Below are 20,569 nucleotides of genomic sequence, written 5' to 3' on the forward strand. Positions count from 1 at the left end.
TTCATTTCTTCTGTTTTGGGGAAAAAGAGGAGGTCTTTTTGTTGTATAGGGTTGGGTTGTGGGGGAACATTAGCCGCCATCTCTTTGAGTTGCTGTTGAAATGAGTTTCTCCTCTAACAGTTTCAAGACTGGGAACTTCAAGACTGGCAGGAGAAATGGCCTGGGCTTTGGTTTCTTGTGAATCCCCTTGCCATTGATTTGGGGAGAGAATCAGTCTACGGAGAGGCCATAACCTGCTGTCCCCAGTGATTTGCCTCCATAAAGACTTCATTATGCAGCTATCCTGGAAATTAGACCTTGGTCAAATGGTATGTCTCTCAGAATAGGATTCATGAATTCAGAATAAATTTGAGGAGGTTTTAGAAGGCAGTGAAAGTCTGGGAAATTAATCTACTTTTGTCAAGGCTATGACAAATGGGATGGAGGTTAAGGGATAAATAGAGGGGAAAGATGAGGAGGTGGAAGTAGAAAAGCCTTTCTACTTTCTCTCTGGGACATAGGTCTCTGGTAAAAGTGTATCTCTTAGTCATTGTTGTGCACCCACTGTGTGCTGGGCTGAGGGTGAATAAGACATTATTGTTCCACACTAGTAGCAAGTTCAAGTTCCTTTCCTCTATCTTCCTTAGTAATGGAAATATGTGCATGTATGTGTGTGTGCATTTGTCTGTGTATTTGTACTTTTGTGTGTGTGTAAAGGTAAGCATTAACTAGACCATTCTCCAACATCTTTGGAGCTAAGTGTGCCCCTTGGATAAAACTCTGGGCGATGAGAGTTTAGTAGAAATGTTTATGGAGCTTCTGAGAAGACTGCTTCCATTCAGCTGGGAGTGAGTACTTTTCCACTTCACCTACTTCCTTCTGCTGCCAGCCTAGCATGTGGCTGTGATGACTGGCATTCCAGCCATTTTGATCATAAAATGATGCTGAGTGTGGTGGCGAAGAAAGACAGAAGGAAGTAGGGTTCCTGATGACCTTTGGGAGCCATACCAGCTGTGGACTGGTCTTTTTTAATCTGTAAGAAAAATAAACTTTTATCTGTTTTAAGCTACTACTTTTCAGATCTTTGTATCCAGCCAAAAGGAATTCCTACCTGATACAATAATATACAGTTGCAAATTAAAAGAAAGTACTCAATAAAAGCAAATATAAAGTACTAAGAGAATTGAGGGGAGGGAACCCAGGAGCATCAGGGAAGACTTCACAGTGGAGGGAATATTTAAGCAGGGCCTTGAAGGTTGAGTAGCATTCTACCAGACTAAAGGGCCAAAGGTGAAAAGGCACTACAGAGAGAGGATGACGTGAAAGAATTTGCATTGTTTAAGAAGAAAGCATTTTGGTGAGGTTGGAGTGCCTGGTAGAAGGTGTGAAGTGGTAAGAGCTGAGCCTATTATAACAGCCTGGGACAAGATCAAATGCAATGTCTTAGAGGCAATGGAGAGTCTTGAAAGATGTTAAGCTGGAGAGCACTATATCGTTTTTTTTTTATTTTATTTTATTTAGGGGATCCCTGGGTGGCTCAGTGGTTTGGCGCCTGCCGTTGGTCCAGGGCACAATCCTGGAATCCCGGGATCGAGTCCCAAGTCAGGCTCCCGGCATGGAGACTGCTTCTCCTTCTGCCTGTGTCTCTGCCTCTCTCTCTCTCTCTCTCTCTCTCTCTCTCTATATATATATATATATATATATATATATATATATATATATATCTGTCATGAATAAATAAATAAAATCTTTTTAAAAATAAAATAAAAAAATAAAAATTTTATTTATTTACTTACTTAGGGAGAGTGTGTGAGCAGGGGGAGGGACAGAAGGAGAGAGAGATCGAGAATCCCAAGCAGATTCTGCACTTAGCATGGAGCCCAACATGGGGCTTGATCTCACGACCCTGAGATCATGACCTGAGCTGAAATCAGAAGTTGGACACTCAACTGACTGAGGCACCCTGGTGCCCTATCTCAGATTTTTAATTCAGAAATTTCCTTCTGGCTAAACATGGAAACATGGGCAAGTGAGGGCAAGGCAGGAAGAAGAGAGACTAGGAGACTGTTGCTGTCATATGGGTGAGAGGTAATGAGAATGTGGACTGGGGCAAGGGGAGTGCTCCAAACTCAGGTACCCAGAGGGTTAGGTACCAGATGGGTGACATGAGCTAGTGTTATGAAAAATCAAGTTTCTTTCCTGGTCTTTAATTTCCCACTTTTTCTAGAGACTTGTTTAAAACATAGAGATTAAGTGTGACATAAGGGCCAGATTGCCTGGGTTCAAATTCTGACCTCATCACTTACTAGATGTGTGACTTTGAGCAAATAATTTAACCTCCCTGTGCCCCAATTTTCTCATATACAAAATAGGCATAAAAAGTGTTATGAGGATTCATTGAATTTATATGCAAAAAAATTGTGTATATATGTATATATATACACACAATTAGTTTGTATATGCTAGAGGCTAGAATAGTGCCTGGTACGTAAAAGTCTTCTTAAGCATTAATTATTTTACTTTCATCATCATGATCCTTATCATCCTTATTCTAGAGAAAACAGTAGGGCAAATGAAATGATAAATGACCATGCACTTGGCCCATTGAGAACAATGCTTGAATGTAATACCTACCTAAAAGGAGCAGCTCCAGTTGAATGTTGTGCAGGGTTGTGGGTCCACTCTTATACCAGTGCTGTGTTTTTTTTTTTAATTAAAATTTTTTATGTAAAATCAAATCGTAAAATATCCCCCTACTTTTTTAAATGAAGCCTTGTGTATTAAACAAAACATAAATGTCAGGAACTAGCCTACATGCCCTAGTTTTCTATCTCTACACTAAGACTAAGTAATGGAAATGAAGAGAGAAGATTTAAGAGTTTTGGGAGATAGGATTGATGGGAGTGCTTAACTGGTTAGGGAGGTAGTCCTTGGGGACAAGTCTGTAGTGTCTCCGGTGCCTGGTAAGATGGCATCATTCACCCCTCCACTCATCACAGTCTCCTTTCCCCTCTGCCCCCTCCTTCCTTCAGCATTCCTGCTGCCACTGGGAGGGCAATGTGCCGCTTCTGGACTGAGGCCATTCTTGAAGCTGGGGACACTTTTCTTCTTAAGAGTAGAGCTTTCAGGGTTAAAAGACACAGCATGGATGTGATACTAATAACCACATAGACACCTTTGAAAAGAAAATCAGACCCTGTTTACTTCTTTATTGAGAACCTTCCAGAGACTTCCTGCTGTACTTGGAATCATTGTGAAGTCCTTACCTTGCCCTACACAAAGGCTATGCCTGCTTTGACTCCTGCCTCCCTCCTCGGCTTCATATCCTCAGGGCTCATACTAAACATCAGAGCTGAGAGAGCCTTTCCTTGACCACTCTGGCTAAACTAGCCCTATTTCCACCAACAGTCTCTCTCTGGCCCATGTCTTCGTTTATTATCTTCTGATCACATATTATACACAACTGCCTTGTTATCTGCAGCTTTCTTGTTTATGGTCTGCTTCTTCCTTTTAAAATGTAAGCTTGGGGAGGGGAGAAACTGTAATTCTCAGGGTCTTCAGTAGCTGATCAATAGATACATGTTGAATGAAAGTTCAAGATATCTATAAGAGTCACATGTCTACTGATGGTTGATGTAGTTCCTCTCTATCTTAGATAATATGTTCAGCAAAAAACTGTTTCAGGGGTAGCCCTGGTGGCGCAGCAGTTTAGTGCCACCTGCAGCCCAGGGCATGATCCTGGAGACCCGAGATAGAGTCCCACGTCGGGCCCCCTGCATGGAGCCTGCTGATCCCTCTGCCTGTGTCTCTGCCTCTCTCTCTGTGTGTCTCTATGAATGAATAAACAGAATCTTAAAAAAAAAAAAGTGTTTCAGGGTGCAGAGCCTTTCATGGCTCCCTGTTGACAAGAGTGGGATTTTTTTTCTCATTGGTAGATAATGCTCTGAGTCCTGACCACTTAGCTGGAATTTTGCCCTTTCACTCATTTTTAGTTTCAATGATTCAGGCCTCAATCAGGCTTTCTGGTCTACCTTGACCTCTTGTTTGACTTCCTTGAATCTGTATCACACTCAATCCTTCTCAACTGAGCTCAACCCAGCCTTGGCATTCTAGGTATGTGAAAGAGCCCTGGCTAAGAAGGCAGACCTCAGCTTGGGCACCACTGAGGGGACACTTATGAAAAACTGTGTATAAATTTTCTTCTGTGGGGAGGACCCATAGCTTTTAAGAGATTTTCTGAAGAACCTGTGTCCCACACATTGGGAACCACTGAAAAGGCTTGTTCCAGAGCAGGGGCAGGGGTGATGGTGTCACAGGGTGATACAACTTCCATATAGAAAATACTAGGAAAAGACAAATCCTTAGAGACAGAAAGTAGATTTACAGTTTCCTGGGGCCAGGGGTGGCAAAGGAGAGGGACTACCAATGGATAAAGGTTTTCTTTTGGTTCGATTGAAATGTTCAAAAATTAGATTGTGGTGATAATTACACAACTCTGTAAACTGACTTAACAGTTGTTGAATTATACACTTAAAAAGAATGAATTTTATGGTATGCAAGTTATACCTCCATAAAGTTGTTTTAAAAAGTCAATACCAAATTTCAAAAACTTAGTGTGAAAAAAGATATTAAATATCTCATTAATAATTTTATATTGATTACATGCTGAAATGGCAATATTTTATGTAGGTTGGGCTGAATAAAATATATTATTAACATTTTAAAAAGAGCAATCGATGACCATGAGCTGTCTCTCCAAGAGAAATTGCTCAGAGTAATCTAAGTTATAAAGTATATTTCTGATCTTCACTGGGGGAAAGCAAATGAGACCAAGGAAATTGAACAGGGCTAGGGGACCCCTGTGTCTCCTTTAACTGAGTAAGGCTGGAGATGGAGCAGGAGGGGTTCTTGATGTCTGGCTTTGAAGCAAAGAGTCAAGGCAGATTGGTCAGATCTCAGGTAGGACTTACTGATATGGAGAAGTTCTTCGTCAGGCTTGGTTGAAAAGGAATCATTGTCCTCAATGTCCTTGCTGCCTGTTGCCTGGGTGATCACACTCAGGAGTTCATCTGAGCCAGGGTTCATGGAGACCATGCTGCTCTGGGGGGATGATCCCCCACTGGTCCGAGACAGACTGAGTGTGCAACCGCGCCAGCTTGGTTTGCCGCTGGTGACACGTAGTACAGGAGGTTTCTTGGTCTGAAGGAAAGAGAGAAGAAAGAGAGATTTCAGAAAGAAGGGAGGGAGGACAGAATGATTAAAGGAAGGAGAGGAGGAAGGAGGGTGGATAGAAGGGAGAGGGGAGAAGAGAGAGAGATGACTAAAGGAAAGAGGGAAGAAAGGAGACAGGGAAGGAGAGGAGGGAGGGAGGGAGGGAAGGAAAATAAATAAGAAAAAAAAAAAAAAACCTGGCTCTGAATGTGAATTTCTTTTGGCTCTTCCTAAACAACATGACACATGTTCTGGGTCTGGGGTGACCTTCTGTCACAGATTGATATAATTTAAACTCCTTACTATTTGAAGCAAACGTGACGGGACTTACTCTATTCAGTGAGCACTGTGTTTGCCTAAGTCATCACCACAGGAGGCCAAACTGTATTTCAATGATGTTACCAGGGACTAGAAGCGTTTTTGACTATTCTTTTGTAATAATAATTGGAGTTGATTTTTAAAATGTGAGAGGATAGGTCTCATTTCTTTCCCTACCTCTTGGTTTGACCCCAAACTGTATAGATCAGCTTCTTGTTCACCAAGTTGACACCAGGCCTTCAAAGCATGACAATTTGTGTTTATTGGGGTCTCCTGAAGAGTACAAGATGGAGGAAATTCTAGACCTGACATTCAGGTGATGGAATATGGGGGAAGAAGATTTGTCTGATGGGGCAGCACTCTTTGGTGGGAAGAGGAGCCATGGTTGTGATGGTTGTGGCAGATGGAAGGATGTAGATGACAAGTCCTAGAAAGTAGTAAGGGGTAGATAAAGTCCTGTAAGGAGAATGTGGACTTTTGAGAGGAAAGGAGTCAGAGAGGATGTGTGTGTGTGTGTGTGTGTGTGTGTGTGTGTGTGTATACCACCCTCTCCCATGATTGGTATCACTTCAGAATGTACTGTGCAGTCATGTCTTCATTTAACTCATGATCCTGATCTTCCAGAGGGTTTCTACTTTGCACATTGAAAATGCCCTTGATCCCATGCTGATGATTCTTTATAACTTTTAAAATACCAGGTTTGCAGTGGGGCAGAGTAGGTCCTCAGCTGCTCCAGAGTAAGAGCTCAATTGTGCCTTGGACTATAGTTTACATTCAATTAATGGCAACAATTTTATTTGAGAACATTTAAAAGGAAAGCTCTTGCAAGGCAGACTGATGTCACCTTTCAATCAAACTCATAGTATTTGATACCCTCAGAAAGCAGGTAGGGAGAAGAGATAGGACCAGAGGCCACACCAACATTTATTTTTTTAAAAGAATTTTTATTTATTAAAGATACAGAGAGAGAGAGGAGAGAGAGAGAGAGAGAGAGAAGCAGGCTCCATGCAGGGAGCCCGACGTGGGACTCGATCCCGGGTCTCCAGGACCACACCCTGGGCCGAAGGCAGCACTAAACCACTGAGCCACCGGGGCTGCCCGGTATTATTACATTTAATAAATAACTATCAAGGTGCAAAAAGTTGTCTCCAGCAGGATTCATATTATGGAATCCACTGAATGTGGTCAGAAGTGGGGTTTTTTGTTTATTTGTTTTAAAATATTTTTTATTTTATTTGAGAGAGAGTGAGCACAAGCAGGGGGAGGGGCAGAGGGAGAGAGAGCAGACTCTCCAATGAGCTCAACCTAGGGCTCGATCTCGGGACCCTGAGATCATGATCTGAGCCAAAGTCAGATGCTTAACGAACTGAGCCACCCAGGCACCCCTACAAGTAGTTTTTTGATTGGTTATCATGTGGGGCTGTAACTGTAGGTAGAACTTCGGTCCTCTGGAATTGGAGAGGGGTTTCCTTGTTGCACAGGGGAAGGAGAGGGTGTGTTTACCCAGATCCACATGGGGGCATGTGGGCTACAGAATGACTGTGATAAAGAAAAAGCAAATGCCCAAAGTTGGCATGTTCTCTCCAATAAATCAGGAGCTCAATACAGTGTTCCCTTTGTCCCAACATTGCAGCTAGGGACAATACATGTAGAAGTTGCATCATATGGTCTCCTCTGGCACTATATGAATTCCTGACTCTGGAAACCAGACTCTTCAGATACATGTCATTTTTGAATGCTGGACACATTGTGTCCCAGGAGTACACTCAGGAGTCTTGTAATAAGAACTGGACTTGGAGCCAGGGTTCCTCAGAGGGGCCTTGAGCAAGTCACCATCTTGCTTCAGTTTCCTGATCAATAGAACAAAGAGGATGGACTGGGATGGTCTCAGGAGAGCTTTCTATACCCAGAGCTCTGTGTGGGTCTTCCTTGTGCTAGGATTTCATTTTGTGCTCCTAAAGTTGCCATTAATTAAAATTCAATTAACAACCTCAGCCAGGAAATCCAAAGTGGAGGACTGACACTTCTGATTAATTGAGAGTGGCGGAAAAATAAAATGTGGGGGGGGGGGGGACGATGTGACAGGCAGTTTTAGCATCTTGCTTGCCCTTTATTGAACTGACTCTGTCTGAATTGACTTAAACCCCCAAATGCTTATTCTCTATTTTTTATATTTCACTCAGGAGCAGTGTTAACCAGCTGCTGTGTTCCACCTGAGTAGGGACTGCTTTTTTGGCAACAAAGGAAAAGATTTCCCTGAATGATTCCTTACACTTTTTTAGAAACAATGGTTTCAAAGTGGTGGCCCATGGGGAGACATGATTAACTGCCCAGAATTTTACAAATTGGGGAGATTTATATATAACAACCTCGGTTATTGGTCTCTCTTGCGAATGATAAGCCCTGGACTCCCATACTCGCATGGCAAAATGGCAAAAGCTGGGCAGGGGTTCTTCCCTTCGGCTGAGCAGTCGTTCCCCCACTTGCCACAGACCTCACCACTCCCTGCTGCATTAGACCCAAATTGATTTTTTTTTTTTAATTTACTTGGTTGGCCTGGCTCTTATGAACACTGTCTTGGCATTGACAAGCCCTAAACAGACAGAAGAATACCAGTTGCTGTGGGGAGTTGATTGGAGCCTCTCAAAGTGCTCACTTTGCAGGTTCAGAAACTGAAGTCGGGAGAGAGAAGATGACTTGTCTGAAGCCACATAGTGAACTGGGTCACAGTGGCTAAGCTAGGTCTCCTGACTCTCATCTAGTGCTCCCCCTTCATCAGAGTGTACCACACTTCAGCCCAGAGTTTGATCTGCAAGCTTCCTGGAGAATTCAATTTTATGTGAGTTCCAGTGTGGTGATTCACTGTCCCCTCTTTCGATTTTTGTTATGAAAATTCCTGAAGGACTTTTTTTTTTTAAAGGTTTGTGGCTCCTGCTGCTTTTTTCTATGCATCTCTGGAGACAGATGCACACAATATCTCCATAGCAACTTTCTGTGTCAAAAAAAGAGGCATTTCTCAGATCTAGGCACACCCTGATGAAAGAGCAAGAAAATGGTGAAACTCTTCGTGAGGGCAATTATAATTGGGACACCATGGAGAACATGCATTCGACAAACTCACTGTTTAATGAGCAGACCCAGGTTTTAACTATTGGCTCTGCCATTACCCAGCTGTGCAACCTTATACAAATCACTTAACCTCTCTGAGCCCCAACTTCCTCCTTTCCCAACTGGTGATTAGGATAGTGCCTCCTGGGGTTAGTAGGAAGGCAGAGCTGGCTAATAGATCCAAAGCACTTCCTTAGCATAGAACCTGGCCCATTACAATTATGTTAAAAAGTGGCTTCTAAAAATTATGTAACCACAATAATGCTCAGCATTTTAACATCTTCAAAGTGTTGTTTCTTGAGGTTCTTTACTAATGTTGTGAGGTCAGCAGGGACGAGCATTATACTCCTGTTGTGGGTAAGAGCACAGGTACAGCAAACTGCTCTTTCAACTACTTTTGCCTATCTAAACATGACCTCATTTAAAAAATATATTTGAGAGAGAGAGAGCACAGAGGGAGGGGGGAAGCAGAAGGAGGAGAAGCAGACTCCTGTTAGGCAGAGAGCCCTACTCAGGGCTCGATCTCAGGACCCTGGGATCATGACCTTAGTGAAAGGCAGGCGCTTAACCAACTGAGCCACCCAGGTGCCCCTAAACATGACCTCTTGTCATTATTATTTTATGGTGCTTGTTGGGTAGATGAATCCAGGAAGTCTGGGGCTGGAAATAGTTCTGAGTGAAAAGAATAGATCTCTTGATGTTCTCTTTGTACGAAATGTGCATTCTAGTTCATAGAACACCCTATCTGTTGAATCACCCACTTCTTATTTTCTGGTTGAGTTTGAGAGAGAGAGAGAGAGACAGACAGAGAGAGAGAGAGAAATGACTGTTATTGATTAAAACCGTGGAGTGAGGTAAGTCCATCTTCTTCTGGTGACATCTTATTGAGCAGCTCTGCAGCCATCCCTCCCCTTCCCCGTGAAGTGTTGTCCAGCCAAATGTCATTTCTCCTATAATCCCCAGATGACCATTTTAATTAAAATTCACAAAAACCATCCAACAGCATGTGGTTCTGACTTCCCTTCACTCAGAGAACCAACTGGAAAAAAAAATCCCATCAGAGAAGAGACCAGCAAAAAAACGCCTCTGACACAAGTTGGGGCCAGTAGTTGGGCGGTAGCGTCGTGCACGTGCCGACAGTTACCTTAGGCGCTGTGACGAAGTGCTCCCACTTCTGTTCTATGGACTTGTCCTTATTGATTTTCTTTATTGTAGTCTTGCTTCCACCCGGGTCCCTGAGTGAGAAACAGCTTAATGAGTTTTCCATTCCCAGAGCCTCGTTTTACTACAAGTTCTTTTAGGAAATGCAATAAATAGATGATGGATGGTGGCTGTTCTCTGTTATGTTTTTTTTTCCCCACCCCCTGTATGTGTGAAAAAGTGAGAGGGACAGTTTTCTGTAACTGGGTCTTGTCAGTGAAAATTGAGGTTAGGAGAGACCACTGCTTACAAGGTGGGGGTGAGGGAGGTGGAATGTATTTGTGTGTGTTCTGCATCTATTTGCCTTTTGGATTGGGTCCTCTCTTAGACTCCAGGGCAAGTCTACTCCAGGGCAGTTACTTCTGGGAGTAAACTGAAAAGCGTGTTCGTTTGTGAATCTTTGCCTGCTCTGCTGCCTAACAATCCTATCCCAAGTAACACAGAGAGGATTACTGGGTGGGACTGGGGAGAGCTTGTGGGGTAGGTTGCACAATAAAAAATCACTGGTTTGGAGTGTGTGGAGCAAAAGTCTATAAGATGCTTACATGCAAGATGCTTTCGTGCATTCTCACTGAATCATCTCCACAAAATCATGTGATTTTGTCATCCCTTTACAGATGAGAAAACAAACTGGGGGAGGTGGGGAGGGGAAAGCTCAAGTCACTCACCCAGATGCAGATTTACAGTGAAACAAACGACCCTCACTTGAATGGGTTCTTCTGGGAACCCTGTACCTGATTTTCTGTTGTAATTTTATATTCTTTTTCTTAAAGTGCTTCCCTCCCCCAATTAGTTAAACTTCAAATCCCCTAAAACCTAGATCCCTCCCTTCTTGGGTTGGGAACCTTCTCACTATGAGACTGAACCTCCAGCAGATTTTGTGGGTGACATGCCTATCATCCCTCATCTAAACCCGTGGGACCAGATGTGTTACCATGTAGGGATTTGGGGAAGGATATATGCTGCATATACCATATGTTAACATAATCCCTCCAGTGGATTCAGGGCCAGCACCCTGTAACCAAACACATTAATATTCCTTATTCCTGTACTGATATATATGAATATTTACACCAGGTGGGATAAAGATCGTAATTAGCTTCAGGTCAAATTTTGCCACCAAATTGGTTTGATTCATATGTCAAGTTTTGCTGCTAAATGAGTTATAGAAAAATTGAATTTTCAGAGCCTTTTGGATTTTGAACTTGGGGCTACAGGGCAGTGGATCTTGCTGATAAGCAGAAAAAGACTCAGTGTGTGCTCTTTCAACTCCCTCTACCTACCTATCGGTCAATCGATTGATCCATCCATCTATCCCTTTCTTTATCTCCTTTTTCTCTGCAGAAAGGATTTTGGATGGTTGGGACTCTTAAAATCATTTGGCACAGAGCAGGGACTTGAGGGAATGAGATGGCCAGATCAGGTTGATGAGGGGAGGCATTGACAGGGGTCTAGACTTATCAGGGGCTGCTGGTGGAGGAGTGGGAGATACTCAGCAGGTGGTAAAAGGTGGTCAAGCTCTAACTTGCCTAAGACTGGCTTCTCATGGCACAGGGCTCTAGGTAGCAGAATCAGAGGCTTTTACCAGCCGAGACCTAGAGGAGGGCGTGCACTCTTTGATGGCAGGACTTTGCTGAGCATCTACCAGCCCACAGCCACAATGCAAGCAACACATACAGGTGCCAGGGTGGAAGTCGGGCTGGGGAGGGCGGGGTGAGACTCCGCCTCCAAGCTTTTTGTAAGACTTTATGTTTGATTACACAATAAAAAGCCCTCTGAATAATTAACAGTGAAGCTCATTTAACGTTTGTTCTGCCTGCTTCTCCCCCGAGTAATCAAATTAGGGAATATTTAAAATCCAGCCAGGGGAAGGAATAGCAACACACCAGTCCTATAAACAATATTTAAACTAGCGGCGCTTTTGAAGTCTGATTTAAGGCTCGCCAACTGGAAGCTTTAGAGGTTCTGCTTTGGAGCATTTCTTTCAAGACCACAGGGTTTTTAGGCTTCTTCCCTTTGCTAACTCAGCTCCTGCTGTGCCTGCAGCCTTCTTCTTGAAGTTCAAAAGCAACCCCTTTCCCCTTTTAAAATTAAATCTGGTCCCAACCAAGCTTTCAAAATCTTAAATATTCAAGCCCGATTGGAGAGATGGAAGTTTTCTGTTAACACTGACTTCCAAGATGACCTGAAATCTATTGCGACATGAGGCAGCAGGTAAATGAGCTAAAAATACAGCAAAGCTCCCAGAGATCTAAAAAAAAAAAAAAAAAAAAAAAGCCCTGCACCCTTGCCCACGCAAAGCCACTGATAAAGAAAGGGCCTGGTTAGACCCTTCTCTGATGTTTCATTCTCACTAGCAAATAAGCCAAAAAGGAAACTCAGATAGGGGCAGGAAGAGAAATAAACCACCTGAGTTTCTTGGTCCACAGGGGGCTGAGAGAATCGAGTGGACTGGATGTTGGAGTCCCCTGCCTGCACTGCTGCTTTCTAGGTGTGTGTTTGTGTAAGTTACTTAGGCTCTCGGAGCCTCGGTGCCCACATCTGTAAAATGGCAGGAATAATATTAGTTATGTCAGAGGCTTGGTGTGAGGATGCAGCCGGGCCTGTTAAGGGCTTGACAGGGTGCCTTGTACAGAGAACTGAACACAGAGAGCTTAGTGTGGCTTGGAGGAGGGGCTGATGGTGGGGGACAAGGAACGAGGGCAGAACCGTGGGGAAGTGACTCTCAGACCATTTTTTCCCCTGCTGAAACTTTGGGGCAGGGGTGGGGAGGAGGATCCTAGTTGCTAGAAGTCAAGGGACGAAAGCAGAGCACCGTTGCATCTCATTGAACTGTACCTGCCAAGCACATTTTTTTGTTCCTGGCGAATTGCTTGAAATAGTCTGTGCCCAGGAGCACTCAGAGTCATCTTCTCCAATACTTCCCTCTTTCTTGGCAAATCCTTATTTGGGGCAAAACACCTGTTCTCAAGAGTGGAAAGTCTGTCGGCTGGTTTGGAATGCGTTCATGTGTCCGTGACTGAGTGTGGAGGACAGAGGTAGCCCGTGATGGTGCACCAGGGAGGGGACAGAGAGCAGAGCTCCCAGGAGCTCCCTGGCCAATTGCCTCCCTCCTGACAGGTGCTGTGATCATCCTGCCAGGATCCCTCACTCCTGCAGCGATGTCCTTTTGAGTAAAGCCATGGAGGCATGATGCAATTAAATCAATGCAGAGAGAGTGGGTAGATTCAGAGATTTCACTCACATGTCACCTCTTGCATCTTTCCCGGACGGTCTGACATAAAAGTCACCCCACACCTGCCACTGTTGTATCACCCCCTCAATTGCTTCACAGTGCTTGGTGCTATCTCAAAGCATCTTGATGACTGCATGTCTACTATCTGCCACTCCCCCCACATCCCCCGGAACCCAAAGCTCCAGAGAACAAGGATGGTGTCTGTTCCCTTCACTGCTGTATCCCCAGTAATGCCTGAAAAAAAACAGGTTTAAGGAAAATGAGAGTTTCCAGGGTGAGGGGTGCACATGACAGGGGCAAAACCCAGCTTAAATATAATGACTGCTATTTTGCGTGTTGTTTGAAATGATGCTGCATTCCCCCCACCCCAAGACTGAAATCTGGCAAATTAAAGTTCCTACAGGAATTGGTTAAATATGACAATAAACTCCACAGCCATTGAAAGAGGTTTTTTTTTAAATGTTTTTTTTAAATTTTATTTATTTATGATAGTCACAGAGAGAGAGAGAGAGAGGCAGAGACATAGGCAGAGGGAGAGGGAGAAGCAGGCTCCATGCACCGGGAAGCAGGCTCCATGCACCGGGAGCCCGACATGGGATTCGATCCCGGGTCTCCAGGATTGCGCCCTGGGCCAAAGGCAGGCACCAAACCACTGCGCCACCCAGGGATCCCTGAAAGAGGTTTTGATATGGAGATTTGGTTCCCATATATTAAGTTAAATATGAACGCAGTAAGTATACAATGGCCTCTTCTGTTGCTTTTTAAAAGGAAATTCTATATGTACATATCGTACTATCTTGGTAAGTTACAGTCCTTTTTTGTATCCTGGGGTCCCCTGGCAAATATTACTTTGTGATGAGTTTTTCTTTTTGTTTTTCCGACACCAGATTGTACCCTAAATTAATTGAAGACTTTTGGGCTTTTGCTAGGAACAGAGGCAACCATCATCTAGTGGTTAAGCACACGTGCTTTGCAGCTGGGCTACCTGAATTCCAATTCTGATTTAGCTTTTACTGGCTATGCAATTCTCAGCAAGTTACTTAAGTTTTCTGTGCCTCAGTTTACTCTTTTGTTAGAATGAGGCTCAACTGCAGGAATTCTTTCCTCTCCTGGCTGCCCAGGGGTCTGTCCCATTCTTTCTCATGGGAACTAGGGAAGATGGCAGCAGGGGCTGGGAGTGAGTGGAATTAGGGATGAGAAGTGGCACAAAGGTTTGTAGTGCTTGCTCACACGTCACCTTGTCTGCTTCTCTTATAACGGCCCATTCATTTCTAGTCACTCCTTGGAAAGTTAATCTCTTAAAAAAAATACCAATACAAGTTCATAACCCCTTATCAAATTCCAAAATCCAAAGGGTATTGAAAACCAGAAAAAATTTTAATAACTTATTTGACGGCAAAACATGACCTGAACTGATGGGGGGCTATGGATGACTGTTATTTATCTTTATGGTGCACTTAGTGTAAATATTCCTTCTTTTTTTTTTTTTTCTGCAGGAATACTGTGTTGAATGATAGTCTGCTGCCCCGTCCTCTCTGGGGGTTGTTTTCTATGGTGTATGCCCCATATTTCCTTTCTAAAATGCCAAAAAAAAAGAAAAAAAAGAAAGCAATTCTGAAACCTAACTAGTCCCAAAGGTTTGGATAAAGACTTGGGTGCCTTTATATATATAATAAGTCTTACTTTGCTGAAACAGAGGCTTGCATCTTTCAGAAAAGGATAATTAGGACACTTGTTATTGAAAGCTCAGTTTCTGCTCCCTCATGGACCCGATTATCTTGTCAATTGAAATAAACTCTCCTTGCTAGCTGTGGGATTCAAGAGGATGCTGGGAAATGATAATGTGTTTGAATTGCCACATGATGAAATGGGGAAGGCCTCCCTCCCCACCCCAAGTAAAGCACAGACTCAGAGGCATCTCCTAATGACACCCTAAAATCTGTCATCTGTCCATTCACCCAACCATCCACCTGTTCTAGCCAAATATGGGATCTTCCTGCAATTAACAAAGATCGTCTTCTGCTTGCAGTATGCTAGCTGGCAGTTAGTAAAATTTTGCTGCCTGTAGGAAGCCCATGTTGAGATATTGAACCACCTCTACTTTCTTGTTATAAAATCCATAAGGGGGTAGGTTGGATCTGCAGCCATCATCATGCCTAGTAGAAGAAAAAACTCTGGGATCTACAGATCCCCGATGATGGATGTTTCCTTTTGGAAAATGCATAGTTGTCGGAGCTCATGTTTAGTGTTTCAGATGCTTGAGTAGCAGGAGATGCTGGCTGCTTGATGATGGAAACTCAGAAAAGAAAGCACCGTCAGGAGAACTGAAGATTTGGGAATTCTCTTTTAGAGTCATTCCTTGGATTGTTTATCTTTGCAACCAAATTTTGGTTGACCTTGCTTAGCTTTTTTCCTGTCCGTTTTTCCCAGTGAACATGGATCTCATCTGTTGGTAAAACTCTGCTCAGAAATTTCTTTCTTTCCCTGCCTTAAGTCTCAATGGCATTGATAATCATAGAGCCAACTGCTCTTTGAAATGGGGATTTTAATCTTGAATAACTACCGTTCAGTGAACCCTCACAGTGCTCTCAGTCACTGGGCTAAGTGCTCTATGTTCTTTATCTTCTTGATGCTCACAATAACTCTTCTGAGGCAGGAGCCTATATGATGGATGAAGAAACCAAAGCCCAGAGATGTTAAGTGACCAAGGTCACATAGCTATTAAGTGGCAGAGCCTGGACTCATCCAGTCCATCTGATGCTAAAGCCCTTGCTCTTACTCACTCTCAATTCCTCTGGGCTTTAAAAAATGCATTTGAAGATTTAGAGAAATTTGAATTATGGCATCAGGATGAAACATCATAAATATTAGACATTAAAGACAAGACATCCTTCTCCTTTCATGCTAACTAAAAAGATGCTTTTTGTCACTTTCTAGGAAACCTAAGCCTCTGCCCAGCCCCCACCCCTAGATTTATATATTTAAAAAAAAATCAAAATGGTGTGCTGGAGTTGGCTTATGCTGGCTCACAAGAACTGAACATGTACATCTGTTCCTAGCCCCAGGTCCAATGACATCATGTTGATAAGCCTGAAATGAGCCATGGCTGGACTATGTCCACCATGGAAATTGGCATTGTTATATATCATGGCTCTTCCTTCTTGGAGAACTGTTCTGTTTATGAAATGTTTATTAAACATTATCAGCATACCGCCAAACTAAAATCACCACCAGGAGCAAATGGTTTGCTAGAAAAAACAAGCCCCAACAAATACTCTGACTTCCCATGGGAATATTTCTGGATGCATTTTTCTGTCAGGTTGAAGTTCTGGTCTATATTCTGCTCTGATAGAGCTGGATATCTATGGATCCCTGATGGAACTCTGCCTAGCAAGTCATGGGTAGAACCTCCACTACTCCCAATGTGACCACTATGTCTTTTTTTTTTTTTTTTTTTTTTTTTTTTTTTTTACCACAGGTAACAATTTTTGGTCACATTGTCTTGGCACATTTCTAAAACCAAGCAAAAGAAATAAAGATGCTTCTTTTTATCTTCTCAATCCAAATCCTACATTATAGTCTTGCCTCAGTTTGGGAGAATGGATGCTCAAATGTTGGAGACAAAAGTGGCTGCTGGTAGCTTGGGGAGATGAAATGCTATTAGAAGTTCACTGGCTGAAGGACTTTTTTTTTAAATCTAAGCAATCAACTGAAAAAAATTAGATGTTGCCTTGACCCAGAAATTCCACTTCTCAGAATCTAGCCAACAGAAATATTTCAACTGGGTACAAAACATATGTGCAAGGATGTTCCATGCACTACTGTTTGAAATGGCAAACACTTGAGAACAACCTTAGTGTCCCTCAGTGGAGAAATGGTTATCTAAATTTTGGTGCACCCATACTATAAACCATTGATAACCACTTCTTTATGAGGGATGGTATTCTGGTAAAGGATGGTGGAAACTGTCAAAAGAATGTAGAAAACTTTGCACATACCATTATGGAAAGATGTCCATATTTTCTTTTATTTTAAAGATTTATTTATTGATTTTATAAAGATAAAGAGAGCACAAATGGGGAGAGAGGCAGAAGGAGAGAGAGAGAATCTTAAGCAGACTCCCTGCTGAGTGTGGAACCTGATGCAGGGCTCCATCTCATGACCCCAAGATCATGATCTGAACTGAAATCAAGAGTTGGACACTTAACTGACTGAGCTACCCAGGCGCCCTATAAGATATTTTAAAGGGGAAAAAGTAGAAAAATATACAATATTCAGAGTGTGATCGCATTTCTGTTAAAAAAAAAAGATGGGTTTTATCTATATATATTCATAAGGGGAAGGCAATAGAAAGGTCTGGAAGGAGGAAGGACATACCTCAGACTTTTAAAAGGGATTCCTCTAGGAAAAATAAATAATATGTGGGAAATGTGTTAAGGCTTTGGTTTTCAAACAAATTCTGTGAACCACAGAGATATTTGGAAATAACTGGGGTGCCTTGATGGGGATAGGAGAGAGTTGGAGGGGCCCCAGGTCCCCAGGCCTCCCAACCTCCTGCTTTGTGTAGAAGCTCCATTTTGACAAATTTGTTTTACATTATTGGGGTTTCCATTAAAAATAAAAGATTTCTGCTGCTTAAAAAATAAAATTATAAACCAGAGCACCAAGGGAAGCTACAGTTTTCAATTCATCCCAACCCAAACCGTGGAATCAGCTGGAGTTACCAGCCTGTCAATAGATGCAGGAGTTTCTGGTTGATGTTAGTTTATCTGGGCTCCAGTGCAAGGGATGAATTAGGGCAGGGGGTAGGGTGGTAAACACTTTCAGGAGGAAGGAATTAATTATGGTTCAGGAAGAGAAGGAAGACTGAATTCAGTTGGGGGCTGGGCAGGGCTGTGAGAAAGAGGCCATATCAGTTTATTAGGGTGGGGGTGGGAGGTTCCCACCTATGAGGGAAGGGGAATGATTTTACTTCACTCAGCATGGTATTTTCACAGAGCAAATCCAGTTCCTTAGGTCAGGGTCCCTTCCTTTTAGCCCCATTCTTGGAAGAAGAATGACTCTCCATAAGGAACCAATGTCTTATGTACCTGCTTGTTCCTCCTTCCACCTTGTGTGTGCAATGTGGTTCCTGCAACAGTGGCCTCGGGGCTTTTGCATGAGGCTTCCCCTCTGATGAAGACACACCTAAAATTTTTCTTGGCCTGGAGCAAAATGTGCCATTCCAGGGACCTGAGCACTGAGTATTGGGTCCAAGTGGAGAAACAGCCACCAATATATGTTCAAACAAACAAACCTTGAGAGAAAGAAGAAAAGCAAGAAGAAAGTGAGAAGGAAGAGGACAGGAAATGAGAGGAGAAAACTGAAGAGGAGCAAATAAAGAATAGTGTTGAGGAGACAAGGTCTATGAAGGGACCTGGGGAGTAACCTCGCTGGGCACACAGTGGCGTACTGGTCTAGCTGATCAGTTCCTGTGGTGTCAATACTCCCACCATAGCTGGTTGATTCCAAACATCTAGTGTGAGGTCACTGAATGTGGGGCTGGGGAGAGCTGCTGGGAGGAGATGCACACTGTTGGCTCTCCTGAGCCTATATAACCTGTATGCCCTGGCTTCAAGCTCACCCCTGTCTGGATCAGAGAACTCCTAAAGCAACCCACCCTCCAAAAATAGCAAAAGGGGGGGAAAAACAGATAGGAGGCCCTCCCCTATGACACAGTCTGCTGCTGGTTATGGTGGGTTGAAGGGCTGAGACCTACTTTGGATCCCAGCAGGCGATCACAGGCTTCATGGTGTGGCGGGTGCGGTCGATAGTCAGGGCCTCCAGAAGCCAATGGAGGGCACAGAGCTGGCGGAAGAGGGGCTCCCTGCAAAGACAGAGGGACGGCGGGGGGCGGGGGGAAGCACAGTGAGATCCTGTGGAACTACGTCCTTCACAATAATGGCCACAGAGACAGTTGTACTGGTTTCCAGTTAGTGAGCTATTGCCATGCTTCAGGTATGGTATTTCCCATTCCTCATCTCATCGAGCCTTTGCAGTGGGCTCATGAGCTGTTCATGGATCCATGTTACAGATGAGGAATCTGAGGCTCAGAGGAGTGAAGGAACTTGTGCCAGGTTGCTGACCTAGCAGGTGGCAGAGCCACGATTTGACACAACATGACCGTATGCCGGTTTCCATGTAGGAAGGGAGAAACAATGGAGGGGTCTCACAGCTAGAGGTCTTGACTCAGGCAAATGAGTGGGTTGAAGAACATTCGTTTTCTACAAGTATCAATTTGTTCATCTGATAAAAGTACAATAAATGTACTAAGAATGTCAAAGAATGCTGGAAACACCAGGAAACTGGATTTATTGTAATCTTCCTCCTCCCCCCAGACTAACAGTTGGACCCATTGTTTTAAATTTATAGGTCATTTGCCAGAAAATGTAGCTGGATGTTGAAGAAAACCACATTGAACATATTATTTGAAAATGTAACTAAAACACTGTATAAAAGCATATCTAACCTGTATTTTCTGATTTGGAGTGGCATCTCATATTACAGCGAGCCAGGCATTGACTAGGGCACCTTATACACTTCATTTCATTCTCCCAACAACCTGCGGGGGTATGAATCATTGTCTAAAGAGGCTCAGAGAACTATAGTCACTTTGCTATAGGTCACACAGCTTGTTGGTGACAGAAGTGGGATCTGAATATCTCATTCAGGGCTCCCAACAACCCTATAGGGAGGGTACTGTTAGTATGTCCTCTTTGCAGGTGAGGCACTCAGGTTAAGGCAGTTGCTCAAGGTCATACTCCTAGGACTGGTGATCTGAAGCCCTCTCTGTTTAACTCCAGAGGTTGTGCTTTTACGGGCCCTGGCTCTGTCCAAGGTGCTGACAAAGCCGATGCATTGGTCGCCCAGGGTGTGAGGTCAGGAGAGGGTTAACCTGCTGCCTGCGTTTTTCCTGGAAGCAAGGTGGAGTGCCGACCGGCCACCCCCTCCCTGCATGATCTCTCCTCTTACACTAATGGGTGAAATGCCTCCATTATGAACCTGTATAATTGCTCTTCTCTGAAGTTGATCTTGATGAATAATCCCCAGGATTCCTGGGCCTGATGTGCAGAGGGGCAGGAAGGGATCCTCCCTCTCTGCTTCCAGGAAGGTCCCACTTCAGAAGGTGGGGCCCAAGGATGTTGCTGACCCAGGCATGTCCCGGTGAATCGCTTGAGAAGTGTCCCTTACTCTCAGCTTGAAGGGGCACTTCCCCTACTACCCCACCCCTCACTTCCTCCAAGGTGGCTATGCCCACCAGGTCTTAGGAAAACCAGGGTAAGCTGCTCTCTCTTTCTTCTTCACTGGAACCCTTCCTTCCTCCTTTCTTCCTATACATTTTTTTCTAACACCTGCTATTCCCTCATTTCTAATATAAAGGTCCTGCAAGCCCATAGCCCTTCCAGTTCTCGTCTCTCTTCCCACTTAGCACCACTGTGGTCCTCATAGGTGCATTTCAGCAACTCTGAGCACTGGGCC

General features: G+C 43.7%; 1 protein-coding gene across 1 annotated transcript in view; it reads right to left on the bottom strand.

The window, feature by feature from the left end:
- The window catches only part of CCDC60 (coiled-coil domain containing 60), a 150,581-nt gene that overhangs the window by 15,677 nt on the left and 114,335 nt on the right, over positions 1 to 20,569 (bottom strand). Inside the window, exons 7-9 of the mRNA XM_055323275.1 lie at positions 18,810 to 18,917; positions 9,761 to 9,851; positions 4,950 to 5,178 (exon numbers count right to left, since the gene is read on the bottom strand). Coding sequence (XP_055179250.1) covers positions 4,950 to 5,178; positions 9,761 to 9,851; positions 18,810 to 18,917 — 428 coding nt within the window. The remainder of the gene's footprint in view (positions 1 to 4,949; positions 5,179 to 9,760; positions 9,852 to 18,809; positions 18,918 to 20,569) is intronic.

The sequence above is a fragment of the Nyctereutes procyonoides genome, unplaced genomic scaffold (genome assembly GCF_905146905.1).
Source record: "Nyctereutes procyonoides isolate TBG_1078 unplaced genomic scaffold, NYPRO_anot_genome, whole genome shotgun sequence".
Taxonomy (NCBI): Eukaryota; Metazoa; Chordata; class Mammalia; order Carnivora; family Canidae; genus Nyctereutes; species Nyctereutes procyonoides.